At 40.4% G+C, this 27,766-nt stretch overlaps 1 protein-coding gene across 2 annotated transcripts in view; it reads left to right on the top strand.

The window, feature by feature from the left end:
• Positions 1 to 12,589: 12,589 nt before the first annotated feature.
• The window catches only part of PDCD6IP (programmed cell death 6 interacting protein), a 35,551-nt gene continuing 20,374 nt past the window's right edge, over positions 12,590 to 27,766 (top strand). For both annotated transcript variants that reach the window (XM_060781690.2, XM_060781689.2), the window contains exons 1-6: positions 12,590 to 12,942; positions 17,727 to 17,781; positions 18,343 to 18,412; positions 21,146 to 21,273; positions 22,282 to 22,435; positions 23,395 to 23,495. In XM_060781690.2, the coding sequence (XP_060637673.2) occupies positions 12,728 to 12,942; positions 17,727 to 17,781; positions 18,343 to 18,412; positions 21,146 to 21,273; positions 22,282 to 22,435; positions 23,395 to 23,495 (723 nt within the window). In that variant the 5' untranslated portion in view covers positions 12,590 to 12,727. The remainder of the gene's footprint in view (positions 12,943 to 17,726; positions 17,782 to 18,342; positions 18,413 to 21,145; positions 21,274 to 22,281; positions 22,436 to 23,394; positions 23,496 to 27,766) is intronic.

Raw genomic sequence — 27,766 nt, 5'->3', positions numbered from 1 at the left:
AACCCAGAATATCGAGGCAGATAATCCACAATATCTGCTTTGAACTGGGTTATCTGAGTCCACACTGCCATATAACCCAGTTCAAAACAAATAATGTGGTATTTTCTACAGTTGTATGGAAGGGGCCTAGGCATCATCCACACAGCATCCAAAATGCGGGCCCTCTCAAACTTTTACCTGAGGCATCCAAACGCCACCTCAGGTAAAAGCGAATTAATTTGGGACAAAGCAGGAAAATCCTGCTTCGTTTTGAATTAATTTGAGACCTGGAAGACACGGGTCTTTCCAGGTGTTGGCCCTGTGTGGATTGGGCCTGGGGATCACTTAACATAATTTCCGGCCCAATTCAGACAGCTGTCTCAGGATTTCCAGTTTCCTGGAGCCCGAAAAACCCAAAACAGCACCCCCAAGCCCCCCCCCTCTCCCAGGGCTAAAAAATAAAAATTACTTATCCAGCCACCATTAAAATGGTACAGAAGCTCTCTTGGTGCATCGTTGTTCCACTACTGTTAGTTGTAGGCAGGTTCCAGTTGTCATATGTTGCCTCCACTTTTCGAAATTTCTGGAAACTTAAAATGGATTAAGACAAGGCATGTAATATACTTGTTACATATATATTTTCTGCCTTCTTCACTGATCAGTCCCACAATGGCTAAATGTCACACAGACATGATCCTGTTAATCCAGGAGAAGCTACCTTAGCACTGCCTTCTCTCAAAGTAAGCTAATTTGGGGAAACCCAGAACCTGACTTAGGATCCGGGCTTCCCCCCAACTTCAGGATTGTCAAGACAACTGGGCGAGTTCCTAAATGGAACTAGTGACAGTTGTCTGACTGCTATCCCGCATCTCGAGCCTAGGTGGCTCAGGGATGCAGGATAGCAGAGACCTGTTGTCTCCTCTCCGCATGTCTCAGCAGTCCCCAGCTACAACACCCCACTGGTGGGTAGTCAAGACCCTCTGCTGCCTGCGAGGTGGTTGAAAAAGTCCATACTGGCCATCATGTGGGCCTAATCCAGGATGTCGAATTGGGCCCAAATTAGTGATCAATATAGAAAAAGATCCCGAATTGTCTTGCTAAAAGGAGCTTAGAACAAACTTGTAGTTATGTGAAAGTGATTAACTTGGTTAGTAGGAATAGTCAGACGCCTGATTTGCAATAAGACCAGACCATGGCAAGGGTGTAAATTTTGTATCCAATTACGCTGTCTATTCCAGATTTTATTACTTCTTCCAAGGAAGCCAATTGTTGTGTTTATATCTATCTAAACAGTTGCCCATGTAGTATCCCTATTATATATGCATACAAAAATGAAAAGTTAATGTAAATGAGGCAGTGAAACTGTCTTTAGCACAATTCATTGCTCCTCCTAATTTTCAAAAGAAAAAAGTCATAACGAAAGCATCTAGAGATGCAAGGGTGCTGATTCAGCCTTGTGGTTGTTATGTGAGGCATGGAGCTGATCTTGCTTAATGCAGCCTTGACCTATGTTACCTGAAGTTGCTTGATACTCTGGAGGTTTCCCAAAGCCCTGGAGTATCTAGTAATTGTGGGCCTCTATAAACAACTGTGCCGCTTCCCATTGGAGAAGCTGATTACATGCCAACCTGGGGAGAGGGGATGACACCTACTTTGCCTGCTCCCAACGTATCATAGCAGTGTTAGCCAGGAACCATGTCATCAATGAATAGGTGGGTGGGAAAAAAGAGCATTGGGAGGTGGCCAGATAGGGGTGTTGTTTATATGGGTAACTCCCCATCTATATATATAAATTTGTTAGGGGCATCCAACGAGGAAACAAAACTCAAAAACCCCCCAACGAAACTTAACCAAAATTCCCATGCCCATAACACAACCCACAAGGTACAAACATATCTACTCAAAATGAAAAAAAACACAACAACACACTCACAAAACGGCAAAACAACAAAACTCAAAAAAACCGCAACGAAACTTAACCAAAATCCCCGTGCCCATAACACAACCCACAAGGTACAAACATATCTACTCAAAATGAAAAACAACACAACAACACACTCACAAAACGGCAAAACAACAAAACTCAAAAATCCCCCAACGAAACTTAACTAAAATCCCCGTGCCCATAACACAACCCACAAGGTACAAACATATCTACTCAAAATGAAAAACAACACAGCAACACACTCACAAAACGGCAAAAGAACAAAACTCAAAAATCCCCCAACGAAACTTAACTAAAATCCCCGTGCCCATAACACAACCCACAAGGTACAAACATATCTACTCAAAATGAAAAACAACACAGCAACACACTCACAAAACGGCAAAAGAACAAAACTCAAAAAAACCCCAACGAAACTTAACCAAAATTAACCAACGAAACTTAACCAACTTAACCATAACACAACCCACAAGGTACAAACATATCTACTCAAAATGAAAAACAACACAACAACACACTCACAAAATGGCAAAACAACTGAGCATGCGCATTGGCGCCCAGCCGCAAGTTCCCTGGCGCGCGCACATGGCCTTCCGGCCAACGTTCCCTCTGCGGAAACCATGCCCACTCCAAGCCCCGCCGCGCCACTTCCCGAACACACACACACCTCCTGCCGCACACACACACGCAACCCCACACTCCATCACTCCCCCCGCCGCCGCATACACACACGCAACCCCACTCCCCCCGCCGCCACACACACACACGCAACCCCACGCTCCATCACTCCCCCCACCGCCGCACACACACACGCAACCCCACTCCCCCCGCCGCCGCACATACACACGCAACCCCAAGCTCCATCACTCCCCCCGCTGCCGCACACACACACGCAACCCCACGCTCCATTACTCCCCTGCCCCAATCTTACCTCCTTTTACTTCACGCCACCTCCAAACCCCACCCCGCCCCTTCCCGCCCTGTCAAAATCTAGGAAAGACAGGAAGGAAGGAAAAAAGGAAGAAAGAGAAAGGGAGGTAAAGAAAAAGGGGGGAGGAAGGAAAGTTAGAGGAAGAAGAAAAGGAAAGAAAAGGAAAGATGGAAGGAAAGGAAAGAGAGACAGCAGAAGAGAAAGAAAAAGGGGGAAGGAAGGAAAGAGATAGAGAAAGAAGAGGAGAAGGAAAGATAGGAAGGAAGGAAGGAAGGAAGGAAGGAAGGAAGGAGGGAGGGAGGGAGGGAAAGAAGGAGAGAAAGAGGGAAGGTTGGCCACAGCAATGCGTGGCGGGTAAAGGTTGTTATTTCTATGATTATTATGATGCTATTATTCCTATGAGACCCTTTTAGGGGGAATGGGAGAGGTGTCAGGTCCCAGAGGCAATGCATTGCATTATTGTTATTGTTATGATGGTGGTGAAATAAAAGGAAATAAAAAGTGAAAGAAGGAAGCAAACAGGGAGGGAAGAAAGGCAAAGGAAGAAAGGGGGAGGGAATGAAGGAAAGAGAGAAGGATGAAACCAAGTAGTGAAAGAAGGAAAGAAAGAAAGAGGTAGAGAAGGAAGAAAGGAGAGAAAGGGGGAGGAAAAGGGGGAAGGAATAGGTAGGGACCTCTCTTTCATAATAGTCCAGATATCTACCTCAACTTTGATAAGTTTTACTATAGGCCACAGCAACGCGTGGCAGGGCACAGCTAGTGATCATATATAGGATATAGTAGCAGTCACTGTAGTAACTGGACCATATGGATTCATTTATTCCTGGAGGGATGAATGAACTCCAGTTCCCAAACTATGAACTGGAGGGATGAATGAGGTCCATCATAAAAAGCACATACCATAATCAAATCACTACTAAAATCCCATCTATACTACCGGATAATGCAGTATAGAGGGTGTATTAGCCTGAGGTGTCCAAATGTTGCACCTGGTTAATGCAAGTTAACCCATAATAAACCTGTTATGGGTTATTATGAGTTTTCTTTTGGGGTGACCAAAATATCTGCAAAGATCCAGATCTTCACTGAACTCACAGAAGCTTTCCTCTGATTACAAAGACCGAACTTGCCAAACACATTGAGTTTCAACAAAAAGTTCTTTAACTTTTGTTAATGCAGCTTTTACTTTTTTTTATTATAAAAGCAAACAGTCTTGCAAAGTGATCTTCCAATTTAAAGAGCTAGCATGGAGGGGAAACATCAAAGAAGAGAAATGCGGTATCTATCTCTTGCCTGTTTCTTTTTCTTTTTCTTAGTTTTCTGTTTCAGTGTGTTGCAAACAACAGTAAAATTCTAAAGTCTCCAGGAGATTCAAGAGGAATAAAATTGGCCTTCACCAAGTTGCCTGCACTGGTTTATATGATCTGCACATGAGACAGATGTGCTACTTAATTATGGAACTCCATTCAGGACTCACTACTGCCAGTGGCATGTAGTAGGTAGAATGATATTCAGATCCTTACTTGGTTTTGAAACTTATTGGGTGATGTAGATCAGCTGGTGTTACTAATTCTAACTTACTTGCAGGGTTGTGGTGTTGGGAGGACCATATATTCAAATTTTGTTCTGATTTCTGAGAAAATTAGGATAGAAAAAGATAACAAATAAATGAAGAAAAAAGTGGCATCACTTGAATAGGACATGTGCCTTAGTATGACCGGACATATCCAGTTCTAAACTGTATGATCCTCAAAAGTGCCCCCAACTCTCACTCTTGCTGAAGTGGCAAATACCTCAGTAGCATGTGTATGGGATCATGATTAATTAAAAAGAATTACTAGGCAATGAACACAATGATTTACACAAATCAAACTGAAAGGTTGAATCACATGCATGAGTTATTATTAAATTGTCTGTGCAGCAGCAGATGTCTACTCTGGCTTATATGTTCTGTATTTGCATATATGCTAAACAAAGATTTCGAGATACAGCAAACCAGGCATCTTGGGTATACAGTATATGATTTCTAGAGAGTAAAATAGGTATTTTTACATAGTCATCTTTAAGTTAACTTTCTGCTGCAGACAAGTCACATTATTCTTGTTCAGTATGCTAATTCTCATCATAAAAAATGGGAAATACAGCCTTCAGTATGAGGTATCGGCTTGCAACAGGGAAATGAACTGCTTCATTATGATGAGTCACGGGCACCTTGATGCTAACACACACCCTGCTGCTGGAGGAGATAAAAGTGTTTAGAGGGTGTGTGCATTTGAAGAAAATGTAGAAAAGTTGACTAGGTTTACTGTGTCATATACTGCTAGGACAGTCAAATGATTATTCTCTTTTCTCAGAAGGCACATAACCTCCGTCCTATTTTACCTGTAGGTTGATTAAAACCTTATGAAGTCGTCAAAATAGGTTGGATTCATACTGGCATCCCCCACTATTATTTAACATCTTGAATTTAAGATTAGGAGGCACAGAGGCAGGCATATCATGAAAACATTGAGCAAGGAAGCAGCTGCTACACAGTCCTTGGTCCTGCTATTGCAGTCTTTAAGCCTGATTAAAATGTTTGCACTCAAGACAAATAAGAATCATGATTAATCAAGACTTGCCCCTTCACCATCCCCAAAGTCAACCTTCAGTTTGAAGCCCTTGCAAATGTTTTCTTTGTTCTCACCCTAATTAAGAGTTTCCCAACATGGAAAATAACCTCTCTCCTCACTCGGCAGCCAGTGAACACTCTACCAAGGTAACGCTGGTTGCTCAGGTAAACATATGGCCAGCAGAAGCAGGTGGCAGGTGTGGCACGTATGCTAGGGAGGGAGATGAGATTTGTGAATAGAAATGTGCTGAATAATTTTGTGCATATTTTGCTAGAGGTATAAGCATCTATCGATTACATAACACTAAGTACTTAAATAAAGGTTGAGATCATATGGTTCTCTAGATACTGTTGGATTACAACTTCCAGAAGTCTTAGACAGCTCAAGAATTCTGGGAGCTGAACTCAGCAACATATGGAGGACTGCATGATTCCTAACCTGTTCTTAAAAAATACTGAAAGGTAGATATGTAGTGATTTCAGCTAGGACCGGGGTTAAAGATTCTGTGCCGGGCAAGTGCATAGTAAACCAGAATGGACAGGACAAACAAGCTCACCAGGTTGAAGGCAAGCCACAGAGGTTTATTTCGATCTGGCCAAAAAGGATGCTGGTAAAAGCAATTTGCTTCAAAAGGTACAAGCATAAGCATACAAAGAAATAAATTACATCTTATACAGTTCTGGCAGCTATTCAGATTTCCTGCTCCCTCCCCTGATTGGCTGGAAAAGAGGCAAGCTAGGATCCGCACCAGGATTGGCTGGGGATTCCCTTGATGTCACAGCCTCCATGGCAGGAAGAACAGCAGCTAGGGATTGGTCTTTTCAATGAATCAATCTGTTACAGAGATGACCTTTGGGAAAGCATAGTTCAAAAGGAAACAATGGTGAAGATACGCTGATGAGTTTCTGATTAACTCGTGTCCAACAAGTCAAATTTGTCAAAATCCAGTTATTGCAGGGACAGAAAGTGAGGTGAAATCTCCTGAACAGGGGCACAAACAGCAAAACAAACACCACAGGGATGTTCCCCCTTCTCTATGCTATCCTATATTTTTCAACTTAAGAAGAAACCTACTTGGGGACTGTCTGTACACCCATTTCTATAAGAGCAATCCATAGTTTTTCATGATCTGCACCAGGCATGGACAAACTTCAGCCTTCCAGTTGTTTTGGACTTCAACTCCCACAATTCGGGAGCTGAAGTCCAAAACATCTGAAGGGCCAAAGTTTGCCCATGTCTGATCTACACAAACAAGGGCTTTCTATAAGGCACAGGCTGATTTTCTTCTGAAATTCCATTATCCAACATAAGTTTGCAATATGATCCCTTGTGCATTTTCCTATTCCAAACCCAGCTTAGATATCTGACATCTCTCTTGTTCCATACACTATATAAGTCTTTGTTGTAGAATTTTGCTCAAATTGGAAATTAATGTTAGTGATTAAGTTATTGCAATCCCTGGTGTCCCCTACTGGAATGGATATTAAGCCATTTATATATGTTCCATTTTCTGTTTTACAGTGTTTAGCTTCCCCTTGTTCATGCTTCTCATGTTCTATGTTCATATAATATTTGTTGTGCAGCTTTGGACTTTCTTTTCCCCTCTGAGCAAGTCAGGAGCTGAATGTTTTATCAGCTTAAGTATAGTTTCATTATTAACCACAGTACTATTCATAAGTAGTCCTCTGCTCTTCCCATGTAACTCATTGAGGCCTTCTCACCTGGACAGCCCATGTTCTGGCACTATCACTTGTTTTATTGTGGATTATTTATCAAAGGATTTTAAAACTTACACCAAATATAGCAGGGGTCCTCAAGCATTTTAAACTGAGGGCTGGTTCACAGTCCTTGAGACTGTTGGTGGTATGATTGTAGTTTGAAAAAAAAAACCCAATGATTTCCTATGCACATATCTTATTTATAATGCAAAATACATGAAAGAACAATGCAATATTTAAAATGAAGGACAATTTTAACCAACATAAAATCACCACTATTGTTATAGAAAACAGGTAGCCTCCAGAAATGTTGGGTGAGGATAGATGCCCAGCGTGTACCACCACTGAAGTCAGGATCAAGGAGACACACCGGGTTAAGGCAGCAGAAACAGAGGTTTGTTTAACTGGCTAGATGGATGTCAGAACAGCATAATCACTCAAAGATCTGACATGACCCATACAGAGAAGCATAGCATATTTTATACATTTGACAGTTATTCAGACCTCCTGTTCCCTCCCTTGGTTGGTCAGGAGACATGCCTCCTAGATCCGCCTTCTCATTGGCCGAGGCTACTTCCTGACATTAGAAACCGGGGTGAAGAGCTCCATGGTGAGAAGAAAGAACAGTTTGAATTGGTAGAGTCTGTTGCTTGTGCCCACCTCTGGGGTGTGCAAGCTCTATTGTGCAGACTAGAAATAATGGGTACTTGGCACTAGTGGACTTTGTAGCTTGGAATAATCTTTTCATAAAGAGTAAGGCTTAGGAAATCGGAAAATCAATTAAGTGAGTAAATAAAGTTCTTTATGAGATCTGGATCCTGGGGGTTGCTGGAAATCAATCTCCCAGCAGGTAGTCCCCTTGCCCACTGGAAGAACCAGTGTTGTTTCCGAAAGTAGGTACATAGTCCAAAGTCACATAAGCACTGCACAATATTAATTATAATAAATTATAATCTTTGGGTACGGTAGATCTTGCACTGGTTGTCTGCATTGCAAGGGCTCAGTTGCAAAAGCAGAATGGTAACATATTGGAGCTGGCAGTTTGGTCATGAAAAGATCCATGATAGTAAAGAGTTCGGTAAGAAAGGAAAAGAAAGAGACAACCCAGCAGACTCAGCGAGGAGAGCCGAATCAATTTGTTCAAGAAAAGTGGGATTTCATATGGGCATTATATTGGTGTTTCTTGGGATGACAGAGTTAAGGGAATTGCATTTTCTTTATTTTATTTATCTTAAGGCTGAGAAAGTGAGACTTGAACAGTGAGGGAAAAGACAACCCAGAGGTTTTGGAGTCACATCCTAATCTTGGCTCTGGGTGCTCCCTTAGAATCACAAAGGAGGGTTGATCAGATTAAGGTGTTTTAGGGTTTTCTGTGAAGGGTGCAGGCATGCCTTCCCATCATCTGGGGTGGACTTAATACTTATTATTTAATATTCATAGTTAACATGGGTTTGAATGAGGGTTTTGCTCTGAGGAATCTTGGCTTAGGTTAGGGAACCTTCAGAAAGACAGGGACAGGATTCCGTAACCACTGAAACTATACATAGAGAGAAATGCAGTTTTGATTGCTTTGCATCTAGTCCAGGGCAATATAATAAAATATGGTGGTCAATTTTTTATAAAAGTATTTCAATGGAAAGTATGGGCCTGCTTTTGACTGATGAGATAGTCAAGTTAATTAGGATTGTTGTTGTGTGCCTTCAAATTGTTTCAGGCATAGGGCAACCATACTTCTAAAGTTTAGGGTAGGGGTCAGGTAAATGATCGGCCCACGGACCTTAGTTTGGGGGCTCCAGAAACACAGGGTACAAAATCAACATATAGTGGTAATAGCATGTAAATTAAAAACTCATGACTCAGAATTGACTCGGTAGGCCTGCCAGAGGAGTTAGGTCTTTAATTCTGTTTTAAATTCAGACATCTCATTTAGAAGGCTTCAGGAGTGGTTTACTGCACGGTGTAGCTCTGGTGCCACTGCTGTTGTCTGAGAGATCCTGTGCCAGTGCCACCCACATTACTGCTGCCACCCAGTAGCTGTTAGGCACATTTAACATGGCTTCTCAGCAAAAGCCTATTTGACATGTGAGACCCTACCAGCACTGATAAACATCAGCATAGCCTCTTGCCTTAGATACATGCAATTTCAGCACCACGGAAACGTAGTGGATTCCTGTCTTATCTTCTTATTATTGCATCCATATAATGCCCGAGCTAAGGTATACATAAGCTTTAACTATTTCAATGTCATTACCCACTCTAAAGTGATTTTAAAAATATTTTACTATAATTCTGGTTTTGTACAACCCCCCTGCCCCCCACAATAAATTTAGTCAATAAATGTTCCAAGGTTTCAGCCCAACACATTTTCAATTAGAGTTTTCAATTAGAGATAGGTTTTGGTGTGTAACTTTTATGGAGGTACAATCTAGGCCCCTTCCACACAGCTCAATAAAATCCCACATTTTCCGCTTTGAACTGGGATATATGGCAGTGTGGACTCAGATAACCCAGTTCAAAGCATATATTGTGGGATTTTCTGTCTTGATATTCTGGGTTATATGGGCTGTGTGGAAGGGCCCAGAATATCAAGTCAGATAATCCACAATATGTGCTTTGAACTGCCCCCCCCCCTCCACATAGCTGAATAAAACCTTAAATTTTCTGCTTTGAACTGGAATACATGGCAGTGTGAACTCTGGGTCCTTCCACACAGTCCTATATCCAAGAATACCAAGGCAGACAATCCCACATTATCTGAGTTTGGACTTAGGGCGGATCCAGACAGGCCTGTTTCCCAGGAGAATCCGCGTTTTCAAAATGCGGATCTTCCTGAGGACCTGTTCACACACATCCCAGAAAGTGCGTGCTTTCTGAGGTGGGTGTCCAGATGCTCTCACAGGACTGGCCTGTGAGAACATCTGGAGGCCCTAACCCTCTCCCCTGAATTTTGAAAAGTAAAACAAACTTATCCGGCCTCCAGTACACTCCTGGAGCAGCTCTTCTGGCTGGTAGAAATGATGCGGCAAGAAAGTGGATGGGGGGTGGGGGATTTTCCTCCCCTCCGCCGCTGTCCTGGCGCGTCATTTCTACCAGCTGGAAGAGCTGCTCCAGGAGTGTACTGGAGGCCGGATAAGTTTATTTTACTTTTCAAAGGGATCTCGAGGCTTCGGGGGAAAGGATTGGATATTCCCACAGTTTTTCTAATTTAGTTTGGAAAATTGTGGGAATGGTGCCTGGACTGCAGTCCAGACACCGGAAATAGTGGGTTTATCCAAGAAGCCGCAGAATAAATCCACTATCTAATTAACTACAAACCAGGGTTTTTACTGGTTTGTAGCGAATTACTTTGGGACTGTCCAGAATGTTGCCTGGACAGCCCCCTTTTTATTGTGGGAGTTGATGTAGGTTTTTTCGGCTATATGGCCATGTTCTAGAGCAGTGGTTCTCAACCTGGGGTCCCCAGATGTTTTTGGCCTACAATTCCCAGAAATCCTTACAGCTGGTAAACTGGGTTCTTGTAGGTTTTTTCGGGCTATAGGGCCATGTTCTAGAGGCATTTCTCCTGACGTTTCGCCTGCATCTATGGCAAGCATCCTCAGAGGTAGTGAGGTCTGTTTGAAATAGGAAAATGGGTTTATATATCTGTGGAATGACTGGGGTGGGGCAAAGAGCTCTCTGCTGAAGCTAGGTGTGAATGTTTCAGCTGACCACCTTCATTAGCATTTGAAGGCTTGGCTGAGCCTGGGAAAATGTTCTGTTGAGAGGTGTTAAGATGTGCCTGGTTGTTTCCTCTCTGCTGTTTTGCTGTAGTAATTTTAGAGTTTTTTAATACTGGCAGCCAGATTTTGTTCATTTTCATGGTCTCCTCCTTTCTGTTGAAATTGTCCACATGCTTGTGGATTTCAATAGCTTCTCTGTGTAGTCTGACATGGTGGTTGTTGGAGTGGTCCAGCATTTCTGTGTTCTCAAATAATATGCTGTGTCCAGGCTGGTTCATCAGGTGCTCTGCTATGACTGACTTCTCTGGTTGAAGTAGTCTGCAGTGCCTTTCATGTTTCTTGATACGTGTTTGGGCGCTGTGTTTGGTGGTCCCTATGTAGACTTGTCCACAGCTGCATGGTATACGGTAGACTCCTGCAGAGGTGAGAGGATCCCTCTTGTCCTTTGCTGAACGTAGCATTTGTTGGATTTTCTTGGTGGGTTTGTAGATTGTTTGTATGTTGTGTTTCCTCATCAGCTTCCCTATGCGGTCAGTGGTTCCCTTGATGTATGGCAGGAACACTTTTCCTCTGGGTGGATCTTCATCTTTACTCTCGTGGCTTGTTCTTGGTCTTGCAGCTCTTCTGATGTCTGAGGTGGAGTATCCATTGGTCTGGAGAGCCCAGTTGAGGTAGTTCAGTTCATCTTGGGAGGTGGGGTTCGCAGATTCTTTTTGCACGGTCTGCCAAGGCTTTAATGGTGCTTCTTTTTTTACTTGGGTGATGGTTGGAGTTTTTATGTAGATATCTATCTCTGTGTGTGGGTTTTGTGTAGACGGTGTGACCCAATTGTTGATCTGGTTTGCGGATGACTAGGACATCTAGAAAAGGCAGTCTTCCTTCATTTTTTTTCCATTGTGAATTGGATTTTTGGGTGGATGCTGTTAAGATGGTCCAGGAACCTGTTGAGTTCTTCTCCTCCATGGCTCCAAATGGTGAAGGTGTCATCCACATATCTGGACCATATCGTGGGCTTTTTGGTTGCTGTCTCCAGGGCTTGTTTTTCAAAGTGTTCCATGTAGAAGTTAGCTATGACCGGGCTGAGAGGGCTCCCCATAGCTACTCCATCTGGTAAACTGGCTGGGATTTCTGGGAGTTGTAGGCCAAAAACATCTGGGGATCCAAGGTTGAGAACCACTGTTCTAGAGGCATTCTCTCCTGGCCATATAGCCCGAAAAAACCTACAACACAGTGATTTCGGCCATGAAAGCCTTCAACAATACAATAAAGATACTGTCTGGACAGGCCCTCAGATAACCCAGTTGAAAGCAGATATTGTGGGATTTTCTGCCTTGATATTCTGGGTTATATGGCTGTGTGGAAGGGCCCTGGGTTATCGGAGGCCCCTTCCACACAGCTGAATAAAATCTCACATTTTCTGCTTTGAACTGGAATATATGGCAGTGTGGACTCAGATAACTCAGTCTAAAGCAGATATTGTTGGCTTTCCTGCCTTGATCTTTTGGCCTGTGTGGAAGGGCCCTTGGAAACACCGGAAGTGTGTGCAAAGCCCGGCGCTCTGGAGAGTGGGGCGGAGCGATGCAAATCGGGGAAAGGCGATTGGGCGGAGCGAGGGAAATCAGCGAAAGGCGATTGGGCGGCGCTGGAGTGGGCGGGGCCAATGCCTCCCGACGCTGAGCGCGTGACCGTGACGCCGCTGGGCTGAGGACGCCGTCGCCGCGACTCAGAACTTTCACGTCGATCCCGGAAGTGAGTTGGGGAGAGCGGCGAGAAGTCTCCCGGGCGGGCAGGCGGGTGGGTCAGGCCCGAGGCCGCCGAGGAAGATGGCGTCTCCGTCGTCGTTCATCACGGTTCAGCTGAAGAAGGCCTCGGAGGTGGACCTGGCCAAGCCGCTGGGCAAGTTCATCCAGCAGACGTACCCGGGCGGGGAGTCCCAGGCCGAGCACTGCCGCGCCGCCGAGGAGCTCAACAAGCTGCGCAAGAGCGCGCTCGGACGCTCCCTCGACAAGCACGAGAGCTCGCTCGAGACGCTCCTGAGGTGAGGCGAGGCAGGCCCGGGAAGGCGGGAGTGGGGCCAGGTGAGGCAGGAGGGAGAGAGAGGCGGGCGGGCGGGCGGGCCCAAGGGTTGCCTGCCTGACTGGCTGACTGACTGAGAGCGGCCGCACCCTGCCTGGCGAGGGATCCTTCCAGAGCCGCCTCCTGGGCCTTTTTCAGGCTTCTTCCTCCTCAGTCTCCCTTCTCTCCGTTAAAAGCTTCAGGCCCCACAGCGTTTCAATGTGTTGCAGTCTAGTAAACATTAGGAAGGACTTCCTAAGGGGGAAGAAGGGGAATGTACTGCCTCGGAGTGTGGTGGCCTCTTCTCTCGAGTTTTTTTTATGGATGGCCATCTATTGGGAGTGCTTTGATTGTGTCTGGGGTAGGACTGGATGGCCCATGTGGCCAACTCTAGGGTTTTCGGAAGCGCTGCTGTTTCTCTAGAGCAGGGGTCCTCAAACTTTTTAAACAGAGGGCCAGGTCACAGTCCCTCAAACTGTTGGAGGGCCGGATTATAATTTTTTAAAAAATATGAATGAATTGCTGTCCACACTGCACATATCTTATCAGATTTTGGTCTTCATGGGATCCTCGAACCAAACTCCAGCAGATGGCTAAGGGTATATATTATACTTGCGTTGACCTTAGGTATACATTGAGCATGGGTTTGAAAGCCAAAAGTATGAATTTTGACAAGTCAAAGCTAATTTAAAGGTTTCTGAATGTTTTGGGCCTGGTGGTTATGGTACAGAAACAGGAATTGTGGGAGTTGAAGGAATTGTGGGAAATGCAGTCCAAAACACCTGGATGGCTGGAGTTTACCTACATCTGTTTTTGCTTCTTCTCTTTTGGGCTACTCGGAACAGTCAGAAGAGGTTTAATCATGAGCAAGCAAGTAAAAGCCCCCGTCTAGATTGCTTCCTTTCTCACTGGTTGCTGCTGCTGCCCCCTCCTCATTTGGTGAGGCTTTGTGTTTGTGTTCATCTTTGAGTTCTCTCTCTGGCTATGGCATGCACCTCTCTAACATCTTTCAGGCAGCAGGATGGCCATGGTGGGCCTGAGGGCTGATAGAGACTGTGTCATTTATAATTTGAAAAACAAGAAAAAATAATGAATTGCTGTTCACACTGCACATATCTTATGTGTAGTGCAAAGAACACTTAAAACAATACAATAATTAAAATAAACAATTTTAACAAATCTAAACTTACTAGGATTTCAATGGGAAGTGTGGGGTAGCTTTTGGCTTTTTTTTGTCGTGTCAGGAGCGACTTGAGAAACGGCAAGTCGCTTCTGGTGTGAGAGAATTGGCCGTCTGCAAGGACGTTGCCCAGGGGACGCCTGGATGATTTGATGTTTTTTTTATCATCCGTGGAAGGCTTCTCTCATGTATTGTCGAAGGCTTTCATGGCTGGAATCACTGTGTTGTTGTAGGTTTTTTTGGGCTATATGGCTATGGTCCAGAGGCATTCTCTCCTGACGTTTCGCCTGCATCTATGGCAAGCATCCTCAGAGGTAGTGAGGTGATCAAAGAATATGGCAAATACTTTCGGCTCTCTGTTTCCACAGATTCTGCACCCATGGATTCAACTATCTACAGTTTATTAAAAAAAAAATTCCAAAAGCAAACCTTGCTTTTGCTACTTTATATAAGTGACACCATTGCATATAATGGGACTCAAGCATACACAGCTTTTAGTATCCCTGGGATGCCAAGGGTCCACAGTGGTTGCCAAGGGTCCTGGGTAGCTGCTTAAGGTGCCAGAAATCTCTTTGTTGCTTTCGTTTTCTAAAAAAAACAAACAGATGAAGTTGGTATTCACTAGAGATTAGCCTGAAGTAGACTCTGCTGTTACAACTTCTGCTTGAAATCACTAATATCCCTCCCCCTCCTTTTGAATGAGTAAGGCAAATACCTTCTTGTGCCTATGTTTAACTGCTTCCTCAGGGAGGACAAAGAGCGTCATTGAGCTCTGCTGCAGTTGGGAATCATAAGTCCAACAGTACTAAAGGTGAAAGGTGTGTAAGGAATCAATAATGCTTAATTTCAAGTTTCCACAACAGGATAAATGTTATATGTTTGCTGTACACAAAATTCCCCTTTTACCTTAAAGAAGGGTTTTAAATGATAGGTACAAGTACATTTCTTTTCTTACAAGTTTTGATTCAAATGTCTCAGGAATTGCATTGAGCAATGAGGATGTTAAAGTTGATAATGATGAATCATAGAGGTTGCATGTTTTTTGAACACGCCTATGTTGAAAGAAGAATGGATCAAGAAGAATCACATGGAGGAGTTGATAGTATTCTTAGTGTCTAAACTTCTTTTATCTAAAGGCATTTCACATTAATTCTTCATGCACATTGGTTTTTTACAGAAAGCTTTTTCATTAGCTTTCCCGAATGTGAAAACACTCCTTTAGAGGCAATAGAGACATTTCCCCTGATTTTTCTGCCCTTGGTTTTCTGATTTGAATGCAGTGTTTTAGAAAACAAGAGTTAAATTTTACTGTTTTCTACTATGAGTGAAGTTCCTTGCATGTTCTAGATCAGTGATTCTAAACTTTAGTCTTCTTTGGATTTCAGCTCCCAGAAGCCATAGCTGCCTTTGAGTGATTAGAGGATTCTGGGAACTGAAGTCCAATGCTCCAGAAAGACTATAGTTTGAGAAACAGTGTTCTAGGCAATCACTTCTTTGATTGGTAGAGAAATCAATTTTTCTTTATTACGATTTTATAAGTGGACTAAGAAAGTATAATTTCAGTTGTCTAAATTGCCATATGATATGTGTAAATGTATTTGGACAGCCTCCTCACCTATATAGGAGTGCACAAGATACTTCCTTTCCTCTTTTTCTTGGCACATAGGAATAGCAAAACTGGTTGAAAAGTGGTTAAAACCTCGAGATACCAAGAAAAGGTTCAGCGTCAGTGAATGGATTGTATTGCAGTTCATTCTAGTTCCGCTGTAAGGTGTCAGATTCAAAATAATAGTCTTACTGGCACTGTATTTCCTCAGTGACATCTTTTATTATATGCAAAAAGCACTGATACTTTCATCAAAGAGCTGAATGTTTCCATACGCCTGGATGACCAACCATTTTTTTAGGGGAGGGATTTGTTTTTTTGTATAACAATTTTTTTTCTCCATCTCATGTCTGAGCCAGCTATGAAATCCTTCAGGAGCTCACAGAAGGTAGTCTATGTAGATATCTTCAAGGGATATTTTGGTAAAAGAAATGCTCTTCTCTTTTACTTTGAATTAATTTTTATAAACAAGAAATGAAGATTTTTGTCAAACCACTATGAAGTAATTTGTCTTGGATATCCAACATTGCAAAGTAATAATTGCCCTATTCCCCTTTAGCTTTGATTACTTTTCTGGTTCAGTTGGTGTTCACCTTTATTCTTGAGAAATGAAGCATAGAAATCAAGTCAGGTTATGATTCAACAGCTCATGTAGATTTTCCAGTTCTAAGACTAGTTGAACAGCACTGTGTTTCTTTGTGTTGCTTTTTTTTTGTCGATAGACAAGTCTTTTACAGCTGAGCCATTAAAATCCTAAAATTGAGCTATCCACAACCCGCAAATATTTTTTTAATTCCCAAAGACAAATCTTAATTTTGCTAGATTGTATAAGGGACACCATTTTACTATACCACTTCATACAATGGGACTTGTACATCCACAGATTTTGGTATTCATGGGACCCTTGAACCAAACCCCAGCAGATGGCTAAGGGTATATTTTATACTTGCGTTGACCTTAGGTATACATTGAGTGTGGGTTTGAAAACCAAAAGTATGAATTTTGACAAGTCAAATCTAATTTAAAAGTTTCTGAATGTTTTGGGCCTGGTGGTTATGGTACAGAAACAGGAATTGTGGGAGTTGCAGTCCAAAACACCTGGATGGTTGGAGTTTACCTACATCTGTTTTTGCTTCTTCTCTTTTGGGCTACTCGGAACAGTCAGAAGAGGTTTAATCATGAGCAAGCAAGTAAAAGCCCCTGTCTAGATTGCTTCCTTTCTCACTGGTTGCTGCTGCTGTCCCCTCCTCATTTGGTGAGGCTTTGTGTTTGTGCTCATCTTTGAGTTCTCTCTCTGGCTATGGCATGCACCTCTCTAACATCTTTCAGGCAGCAGGATGGCCATGGTGGGCCTGAGGGCTGATAGAGACTGTGTCATTTTAACAGTTGTGGTAGCTCCAGAGCAGTCTTACAGGCTGTTCTGACACTTGAGAGGTGGAGAAAATGCGCATGCTGCTGCCACTGGAACCTGAGAAGGTGCTTAAACAGGAACACAAGAGCAAGGCATTGTTGGCTTAGGAGAGAATGATAGTGTAACCCACAGAAGCAGTGAGATGGGAGATGACCTAAGCAAGATGGGGTGATCTTCCATTTGCTTATTCCTGAGTAAAACACCCAGTCCGAGTTGCTCAGAAGGGAAGAAGTTCAGTATTTCCTGCTAACTTAAAAGAAGTGCCCACACACCCTCTGCTCCCTCCAAGGTGGGAAAGCAGCAAAGGCCATTTTTGATCAGGAATTCAAAAGGCGAGAAAGAGCACCATGGCAGATAGAGGTACCATGTTGACCTGTGTTTAAGTTAACACAGGTTGTTTTGGTCAGTTTTTTTTGAACAATTCTAATTTATACACACGTATATATGGTATTTCATGAAGCAATTTTTGTTGAAGACCTTGATGTCTTATATCTTAGTAAAGCAAACAGCACTTTTAGCCTTATACACTTCCACTAATCCCTGTTTCTTTTTTTTAAATACTAATTTTAGGTACTATGACCAGCTGTGTTCCATAGAACCAAAATTTCCATTTTCTGAAAATCAGGTAATGTGTTGTGCCTCTTTAACATTATTCAGTATACAGTGAAATGCAATGAAAGGGAGTATAAAACTGGTTCTAAATATATGACACTTTGAGACTCACTTTTCCAGTCATGTAGATGAAGTTGTAAAGTCATATGCTTTGATTTTTTTGAAGTGTGTTAGGATTTATAGGTGCTGGAACTTAGCCTTAGAAAGAATGAATATAACTCTGCACTTTGAAGCCATTCGTTTAATAACAAGTTTAAACATTGTTCATACATATACTTTTTGCGTAAATGTATCTGAAGGTATTACTTCAGCTAGAATGCTCTAGAATCAAATTTTCTGACACAACTGATTGGCATTGTTCTGCTGCATTTCTTTATAAACTTTGGTTCTTTTTAAATTGTGTGTCTTCTGATCATTTTCTGCATTATCTGTTATGTTCAGTTTTTCTGTCATTAAGGTATAGGTTCAGATCTGTACAGAATATGCACATTCCTGCCTAGTGTAACTTTCTGGTATATATCCACATTCTCATTTTTTTTTAAATGAAAAACAATATTGTTTTCATGTTTCCTAGATCTGTGTAACCTTTACCTGGAAAGATGCTTTTGATAAAGGATCACTCTTTGGGGGCTCAGTCAAACTTGGTAAGTAACTACTATAGAATCAAATTTGAATAGGTTTTGTAGTACTGAGGGTATGAAACAAACGAGTTAACTAACTCATCTCTAAGTTCGTTATATTGTGTGTGTATGTATGTATGTATAATATATATATATATATATTACACTTCAACCTTATTTTATAGTTTAACTAGTTATATTAACTACTTAAAAAGGTCAGATACAAAGAGAGGAATCTTCATATGCTGTGTATTCCCTTGTGTTAGATTGATGAAAGTTTTAAGCACAGCCTAGAGCAGATTTGCACAACATTTATTTTATTTATTTACGATATTTATAGCCCGCCTTTCTCAGCCATACGGTGACTCAAGGCCGGTTACAGATTGGCACAATTTGATGTCAGGCATTCATAAAAGTGCCATTAAAAACAATCAACATTACAATATAAGACATATATAAAAAACGTTAAAGCATATAATCATCAATGTTATCCTGTTAAAAACGTTATCCAGTAACATTGTCTGGCCATTCCATGTTCATCATTCATAGTTCCGTGTTATCTATTCCGCTACATTGTCAAAAGCTTGCTCAAAGAGTTAGGTCTTTACTTTTTTTCGGAAAGTCAGGAGGGGGCTGATCTAATATCCCTGGCAGTAGGAAAGGGACGAAATTAAAATCAGTGAAACCGCTGCAGGCCCCAGATAGGTTTTTGCGTTTCACTGCCAAGTAAAGATATAATTAATGAATAAACTATTGTGCAAATAAACCATATTATAAAAAGGGGAAGTTTCAATTAATATTAATATTAGGAAAGTGCTTATTTATAATGCAATCACATTAATGTGGGAAAAACACATCTTTTAACTCATTTTTATCCAGGGATAAAATGTCTGTTTTAACTCACTTCCAAGGATAGAATGCCCATTTTAATTCACTTCTTTCCAGGGAAGCACCATACTTTCTAACTCACTTCTATCAAGGGAAGCATGTGCAGCCAGCAAATCCAGGTGGGGGCGGAGTTAAGGGTGCAAGGGAGAGTGTGACGTCTTCATTTGTAGATGGTGCTCTGCTTCTAATGAATTTGCACAGGCAAACTTGAGGCAAACCAACCTTCCCCTGTAACAAGTGGACTCTCACTGACTTCTCTCTTAAGGACTTAAGCCTGGAGTCTCCATGGGCCGCAGGGAAGCCCTTTGTCGGCCACATCTAGCCCACGGCTTGCATGTTGTGCAGGCAAGAACATAGAGGAAAATCCGCTTCATGTTAGAGCATTATTTTGTGCTCACCTGTTTCCCATTTGAAAAATACTCTGCATTTCTTCAAGGGGAAACTTTTGCTGCCTTAATATATTTCAGTACTTTTATAAATAGAGTGATTCTTGAATCCTGTTATGATTCAACATGAACATTGAACATGTTAGTTTCGAATATGATAGCTTAATTTGTATATTCTAGTGCTTGGAATATAATTATCCTTTTACCTGTGCCATGTTGTTTTTTGTCTATTTGATCTATCCTGGATTGCCACTCTAAAATTTGGTGAGAGAAAAAATAGTTGTTAACAGTGGTACACATGTAATCTTTGTTTTTGGCAAAGTCAGAGGACCTACAGCCTGATTTGTTGACTACTATTATCTAATTATTGCTGTCTATCTGCATATGCATAGTCAAATACATAGTTGATTTTACAGCACCATCATATGTCAGGGCAAGTGACAAAGGACGAGATGGACCATATTCCATATCCATTCAGTTCTGTCAGGCATCACAGGCAAAAAAAAGCTGTAACAAATAGATACAGATCTTCTACCTAAACATTAGGAAGAACTTCTGTCCCCAAGAGCAGTTCAGTAGCAGAATATGCTGTCTTTTGGTGTTGTCTCCTTCTCTAGAAATGTTTAAACAGAGGCTGAATGGCCATCTGTCATGAGTACTTCGATGTGTGTTCCTGCATGGCAGGGGATTGGGATGGATGGTCCTTGTGGTCTGTTCCAGCTTTATGATTCTACATCAGTGGTTCCCAACCTTTGGGCCTTCAGGTGTTTTGGATTTCAGCTTCCACAGTAAGCTGGTGAGCTGACTGGGAGTTTTAAGTTCTTTGGAATGAATTAACCTTCTTTCTATTGTTTGCATTTACTACCTTTCTGCTAGCTTTAATAGGTGATAATTAGAAAGGACTCTGGCAACCTGTACCTGGCTTGCTACATCAAAGGATTTTTGGGTTTGAATCTGGAGAGCAGGGCCGGGTGATTATAGATGGCTGCACTGCCATACCTCATGCAACAAGAAGTGATGTCATACCACATACAGTCTTGTTTTTGGCTGACTTCTTTAGTTTTGTAGAAGATTATAAGATGGGGCTTGTGGGGGGCCAACTGCCATGTTTTTCTGTGTGCTGGACTAAGAGTGAAAAACCATCCTTCAACCCCCCCCCCAAACCCCCCCTTGTGCTTCAAGGACTGCATTTCTAGGTCATATAGATCACATACCATGGGCTGCATTTCCCTGCTGTAGAGCAATGAATGTTAGTTCCCTTGGACATAACCACAGGAATGGAAGATTTGTGCCACAGCAGTCAGCCCAAACTGTTGAGAGTATTTAAAGGCAATTGCTATTATTAAATTAGTTTAAAGAACAGTCCAGAAGTGAAAGAAGAATGCTACCGTTTTCTAAGCATGTTACTTAAAGTTTAAATTAATACATTACTTGGATACTTAATCTCATTGAGACACTCTGTTTTGTGTATACTTTGTTTCAGCTCTGGCAAGTTTAGGCTATGAGAAGACTTGTGTCTTGTTCAATTGTGCAGCATTGGCTAGCCAAATTGCATCAGAACAGAATCTTGACAGTGATGAAGGTTTGAAAACTGCTGCTAAGCATTATCAGGTATGGCTCTTCCCTTTATTGAATAGAATTTTGAAATTGCTTGCAGTTAGTTGAAATCTTGATTGCCTATCTTAAGATTTCATGTTTATAATGCTTTATAGCTTTGAAGACCACATGGGATTTCCTTATTAGGATAATAATGCATTTCACCCTGGTCTGATTTGCAAGTTTTTTTAAATAATCTTCACTGAAAACTAAATAACGTTAATATTTGGGTTTTTTATTATGACTTTTGATAATATTCTAAATAAGGTATTTTTAATCTTACTGTTAAGGGATTCATTGTTGGAGGCTTCCATACACCTGCTGTTATGGGGTTGAATCAGAATCTTCCTTGTGGAAGTTTTGGAATATTTCCTTTCATTTGTGGCCATTTGAATTTTTCCCAGACTTATCCTGGAGGCTTTCCCACATAACTGGATTTTGATGGTGCATAGGGGCTTCAGTGTCAATGGGAAATTATTCCCTCCTGCTTCTGCTGAGTTTCACTATTCATCCACTCGAAGCTCATCATGGGATCCTACCCATTGAATTCAGTGGGATTAAAACTTAAAATGTGTTAGCTTGGCATTTTTAGTCTTGTTCAGATTTCTGGAAGTGAAATAAATTTAGTGTTAGTAGAGCTAAAGTTAGTAATGGTGGGCATTTGCTGTGGGGTCAAGGGCTCTTTTTCTCTCTTTAGGATGTAATGGGGGCTGTGTACATTGCCATAACTACGAAAATAACAAAATGGAAGTGGTCAGAGTCCACTACTAGTTTTGAACAATGAATGTTTGCAGATGTCACCTGTAACCTATTCAAAGGGTGAATTAATTTCCGGGAGAGACAATTCATGGGAAAGAGATTTGTCAAAAAAGGGTGTTCTGTATATTCTGAAGGGATCAAGAACTACAAAAACAGCTTTAAGGACACATCTGTGATCCAAGGGCCATGTGTTCATCTGTGGTATAAACATTTCATGGTGGAATCAGTTATACATTTGTAAAAGAGTTTTATTTTTCTCTCAAGTTTGCTAGCGGTGCTTTCCAACACATTAAAGATACTGTCCTGTCATCACTAAACCGAGAACCAACCGTGGACATTGCTCCAGATACAGTGGGCACATTGAGTCTTATCATGCTGGCTCAAGCTCAAGAAGTCTTTTTTCTAAAAGCTACCAGAGGTATGTCATACACTACTTGGGAATTTTTACATACCAAAATATTTTTAATGGGAAATGTTTCTCTTTAATTGTTTATTAGCTTGTCTTCCTCCCAGTACTGGGGACAAAACGGCTCATACTAGGGTTGAAAAAGAAAATTATGTAATTTATTCCAATTTAAGTAAATAGATCATCATATTAAAACAACTATCAAATTAAAACATCTGAAACCCCCCCAAAAGACATTTGGGTGGGAAGTACAGCACTCTCATTAAAACCTTGTCTCTGAAGTCAGTGAGTTGTCAAGTTCTTGCTTGAATTAAAAAGTCTTTACATGCTACAGCAGTTAGGAATTATCTTCTACATTGTATAATTGTAGTGCTTGAAGAGGGTTCGATGTAGATGCTCATGAAGGGGATACATTCTGAAATATTAATTGTAAACCTTTTTCAGATGTGTAGGGAGCTTTTGGTATATACTGAGGGTTGGCTCCAGGAGTCCCAGAGATACCAGAATCCATGAATGTGCAAGTCCCATTATTTATAGTGATATAGTAATATGATGTTCTTTATATAAAATGTCAAAATCAAGGTTTGTTTTTGTAGTCTCATCTTGACAAGTTTTTGGTATTACTAGGGAGTCCTGAAACCAATCTCTCTCAGGTACCTAAGGCTGATTATATTTTAAGTACGGTATATTTCAAAAATGCTGTGGTTGCTTTTATTTATTTATTTCATACGCATTTACCCTGCCTTCTCCCCCCTAGGGGGGACTCACATAAGCACCGTATGATGCTATCATCATATAAATAACTATACTTTTGGAGTATAGAAAACATTCAGAGTTTTAAAATGTGTAATAGTATGTAACCTGACTGAATTATATTTTCCTGATATAAGTTTAATCAACATAATACTATTTCAAGACCTGAACATATTTTCAAATATATCATTTCTAATCACTTTTGTATTCCATTTTAGATAAAATGAAAGATGCCATCATAGCTAAACTTGCAAATCAAGCTGCTGATTATTATGGTGATGCATTCAAACAGTGTCAGTACAAGGATACCTTGCCCAAGGTTAGTATCTTCATAATAATGACTATTTAAGAATTGTAGTAACATGCTGTCTGTTGAGATGGTTATATATTTGGGTTTGTCTATGACAATCTCAAATATATTATTATGCATGTTTGTTGTTTGTTTGGAGGGTGGGGTGGAATGAATATATGTGGTTAAGCTTTTTAATGACAAGACATGATTGCAATTAATATTTTATGTGTTCTAAAACTTGGAATGTACGAAGATTCATTCCAAGCTTATCATTGTGGCATTAAATGTAAATGATCAAATAGAATTTCTAGTTTTACTCAATTCTAACATGGGGTGTTTCTGGCTTTCTTTCTAGGGCTGTGGTCTATTTATTTACTTCTTGAAAATGATTTGAAACTAATGCATGCCCTTAATGGGATTCATGTTTGTCTTTACTGTGGTGTCCTCTTACATGATCAAGAAACTTTAATTGGGATTGGCTTGATGACAGTATGAATGCTCTGCTCCTTAATTTCATGACTTTCTGAAACACAGGGAATGAATACAGAACTTCTAATAGGCTCATACTTAAAAAAAGTTTATATTCTATATAATTGTTTATGTGAAGCATCAACCCTACACTTTATATATGGGCCATTTTCCTCTACATTGCAACTGTCAGAACATTCTAATACATCAACATGGATAGCTTCTTTTCTCCTTTGTGGCAGAATTCTTTTATGAGTTGAGCATATAGTGTTGTGTTAAATAAAATTGTGATTAATATTTGCTGCTTATTAAGATACTGTGTATGTGATATATACAGTCAAGTCAATTTCACCTTATTTCTTACTCTACTTCTCAGGTCTTGTAAATTCAGGGCAATTGTTTTATTTCAGTCGGTTCATCCCTTGCTTAGTCTTCCTCTTTTCTTATTGCTTTCAAATTAATCTAGCATTGTTATCATTTCGAACGAGTCACTTTTTCTCCTTATGTGTCCAAAGTATAATAACTTTAATTTCATCAGTTCTGGTTTTAGTGAAAATCCAAGTATTACTTGCTATGTACAAAGTATCCATAAAGCCTTTCAAACTAATTAGTATTGCTAATTTCAGAAAAGCTTTGTTTAACTTAAAGAAATATTCCTTCATTTGGAGAACTCTTCTGATTTTCTTTTAACACCAGGAAGTGTTTTGTGCCCTTTAATGCGCAGTTAGGCTTCTTAGTAATGGCGTTCCATGGAGTCCAGCTGGCCACATGACCTAGGAGGTGTCTACGGACAATGGTGGCTCCTTGGCTTAGAAATGGAGATAATCACCACCCCCCAGAGTATGACACCACTAGACTTACTGTCAAGGGGAAACCTTTACCTTTACCTTAGGCTTCTTTAGTACAGTTAGGAAGTTGAAAGAGAAGTGTTAGTGTAGGAAATATCTTGGAAGATGTGAAGGCATATCTGTCCCTGTTTCAATCAGCAGGCTGAATACAGTATCTTGTAGCAAAGCCCATTCCAGGTCACTGTCACCCAGCTGCATAAAGATGCGAAGGCCAATTGAACCCCTCCACAAATGGGAAGCCATCCCTTATCACATCACAGGAGGATATATAAGCCAGATCGGCTCTCTGTCTGTGACTCTTTGACAATTCTGCTCAATAAGATGACCCTTATTTCACTCTAACTTATTTGTCTTATTTTGCAGTTGGTATTCAGGATTTTCCTTAGTAGTTTCTGTTTTTACTGAAAAGTTTCACAATGATATTTTATGGAATTCGATTGTTGTATAGATGATTTTGTTTATAGGCACAATTAATGAGATGATAGAATGAAGAAAAACTATTTGGGGAGAGAGGAGTTCTAGTCTGCCCCATTCTCTGCTATTCTGATTTTCAATATGATTGGGAAAAACTTCCAAAACATTGTCTTGCACCTGCACCAGTAATGTCTGTATCAACCACCACTTATTTTTTACATCTGTAGAGCAGATTCATGACTTTGTCTGGAGAAGTAAGAACTCTTGCAAAAGGGCTCAGTTTATCATGTACAAGCGCTTTTAGGGAAGTGGTGTGCAACAAAGAATATGTTCTCTGGCTAATTATTGATAGTGAGATAATTAGGAGCCTCTTCAACTATTATGTGCACATTGCTTTATTAAAAGGCCAGTTTTACATTTTCTTCCATTTAATGTATTTTAGGTGTGCATTTGCCATGAAAACTGGCAATGTATGTAATGATTGGCAGTTACATAGTTATGGTAGCTTCTCTTTTGTGTGCCGCTGTAGCACAAAGCATCATCCTTTCATCTCTGATGGGTCATGTGGTTATGTATTTTAAACTGTTGTTCCCTGTCTCAATGCATAAGAAGTAGCAAGTAAGAAACTATTATTATTATTATTATTTGCTACTGTTTCTATCAATCGGGTGCATGAGCATGTTCAGTAATTGCCATTTAGAGAAAGTAAGCTGCAAAAAGAAAGTTTTTTTACAGCGAAAGTGTGAGAACAAAATCTTTGTATATAGAGAAAAAGCAGAGAAGAAAGAAAAGATTAAGTTTAAAAGAAAGAAGAAAAAAGAAAAGAAAAAATAATTAAAAAAGATAACAATTGAAATAAAATACAAATCAAAAATAGAGAATATCTAAAAAAAATAGTCCACGGGAATAGAGATCCTCAATCCCCCCCAAAAAGAGAAAAAAAATAGTGTATTTAAAAATTGACTTCCATCAAATCTTTGAAGATCTTTAATATCTTTCCCCAATATATTGTTAAGTATTGCTTCCCTATTTAGTTCTTCTTTGACTGCAGTTTTTCCTTTTCAAGTAATAATCTCTATTTTCTGTTGTCTAAAGTAACTTTTTACCAGGTCCCAGTTTGTATGCTTCTTTGGAATTCCTTCGTTTGGCGACAGCCAATAAGTTAGTTCATCCATATTCATTATCTCCAGTATTGTATTTTGCCAGTCTTCTTTCCAGGGTATTTCTTTCTGTCTCCAGTTTTTAGCAAATACGATTCAAGCTGCGGTAGTTAGGTAGTTAAAAAGTATTTCCTTATTTTTCTCTCCTTCAAAATCGAGCGTTCCTAACAAAAAGAACTCTGGTTCCTTTTTTATTTGTATTTTAAGTATCTTTTGTATGTCATTTTGTATCATATTCCAAAATTCTTTGGCTTTTGGGCAGGCCCACAAAGTGTGAAAAAAGGTTCCTGTTTGCTGGTCGCATTTCCAACATTTATTCAATGCATTTTTATAGCATTTTGAAATCTTTTGGGGTGTAATGTACCATCTGTGTACCATTTTAAGTAAATTTTCTTTTAAGTTATAAGAATAGGTGTATTTAATTTTTTTATTCCAAATTTTCTCCTACTAATTTAGTTGTATTTGGTGGCCTATATTTTGTGCCAACTTAATTATAGATTCTTTTATCTGTTCTGTTTCTGTAGCCCATTCTAACAGTTTTTAAATAGATTTTTGTAATTAATTTATTGGCCGTCTTCATAATGTTGTCCCAAAAGCCATCATTGACTGCAAAGTTTGGTTCTTTGTCTATTCTATAACAGTCTGTCAGTTGTCTATAATTGATAAATGATAAATTGGTATAATTTCCTTTCACTTCTTTTTCTTCTTTTAATTCGAAATTTTCTCTTTCTTTCTTTAGGACATCTCTATATGTAGGCCAGGTCTGCCATCCTAATTCTCTTCTGTGAAATGATTCTAGGGGTGACAACCACAGTGGAGTACTGCTATATAGCCTTTTTTGTATCTTTCCCAAATTTTAATTAGTAATGGTTATTAAAGTTTTTTTTCTATCTTAATTTTGTCATACCATAAATAGGCATGCCAACCCCGTCTTAAATTGGCACCTTTCTTTTTGATTCTTACAAAACTTATCAATAAAAATTATTTGAGGAAGGAAGCTACACAGATACATTTGTGACCTGGATCTTTACTATGTGAACATAATGATTCACAAGTGCTGACTTTTCATAATTTAAGTTCTAGGTGGCTCCTTTGTGTGATTGGCTGGTTGGAATCTGTGTTGAAGTTTCCAGTGCATTATTGAGCCTTTTAAGTAAGCTAACACACAGAGTGGTTTAGTTTAGTTAAAATCCTAAACCATCTTAAAATGTCTCAAATTTCAATATAGAGCAGTACTCATACTTCCACCAAACCTAATCCATAAAAATCACATGGCTGTTCCCCTCTACTCATGTCATGTCTTAACTAATCCATTAATTGGGTGACTCTAATGTGCTGTTCTTCTTCCTCTTTCTTCCTGCATCCCATGTTGTCTGTGATGGTTTATGTGGTTGGACTTTTCCCCTGG

Source organism: Anolis sagrei, chromosome 6, assembly GCF_037176765.1.
Source record: "Anolis sagrei isolate rAnoSag1 chromosome 6, rAnoSag1.mat, whole genome shotgun sequence".
Classification (NCBI taxonomy): domain Eukaryota; kingdom Metazoa; phylum Chordata; class Lepidosauria; order Squamata; family Dactyloidae; genus Anolis; species Anolis sagrei.
Note: the sequence above shows the minus strand (reverse complement) of the source record. Positions and strands in the feature narration are given on the sequence as shown.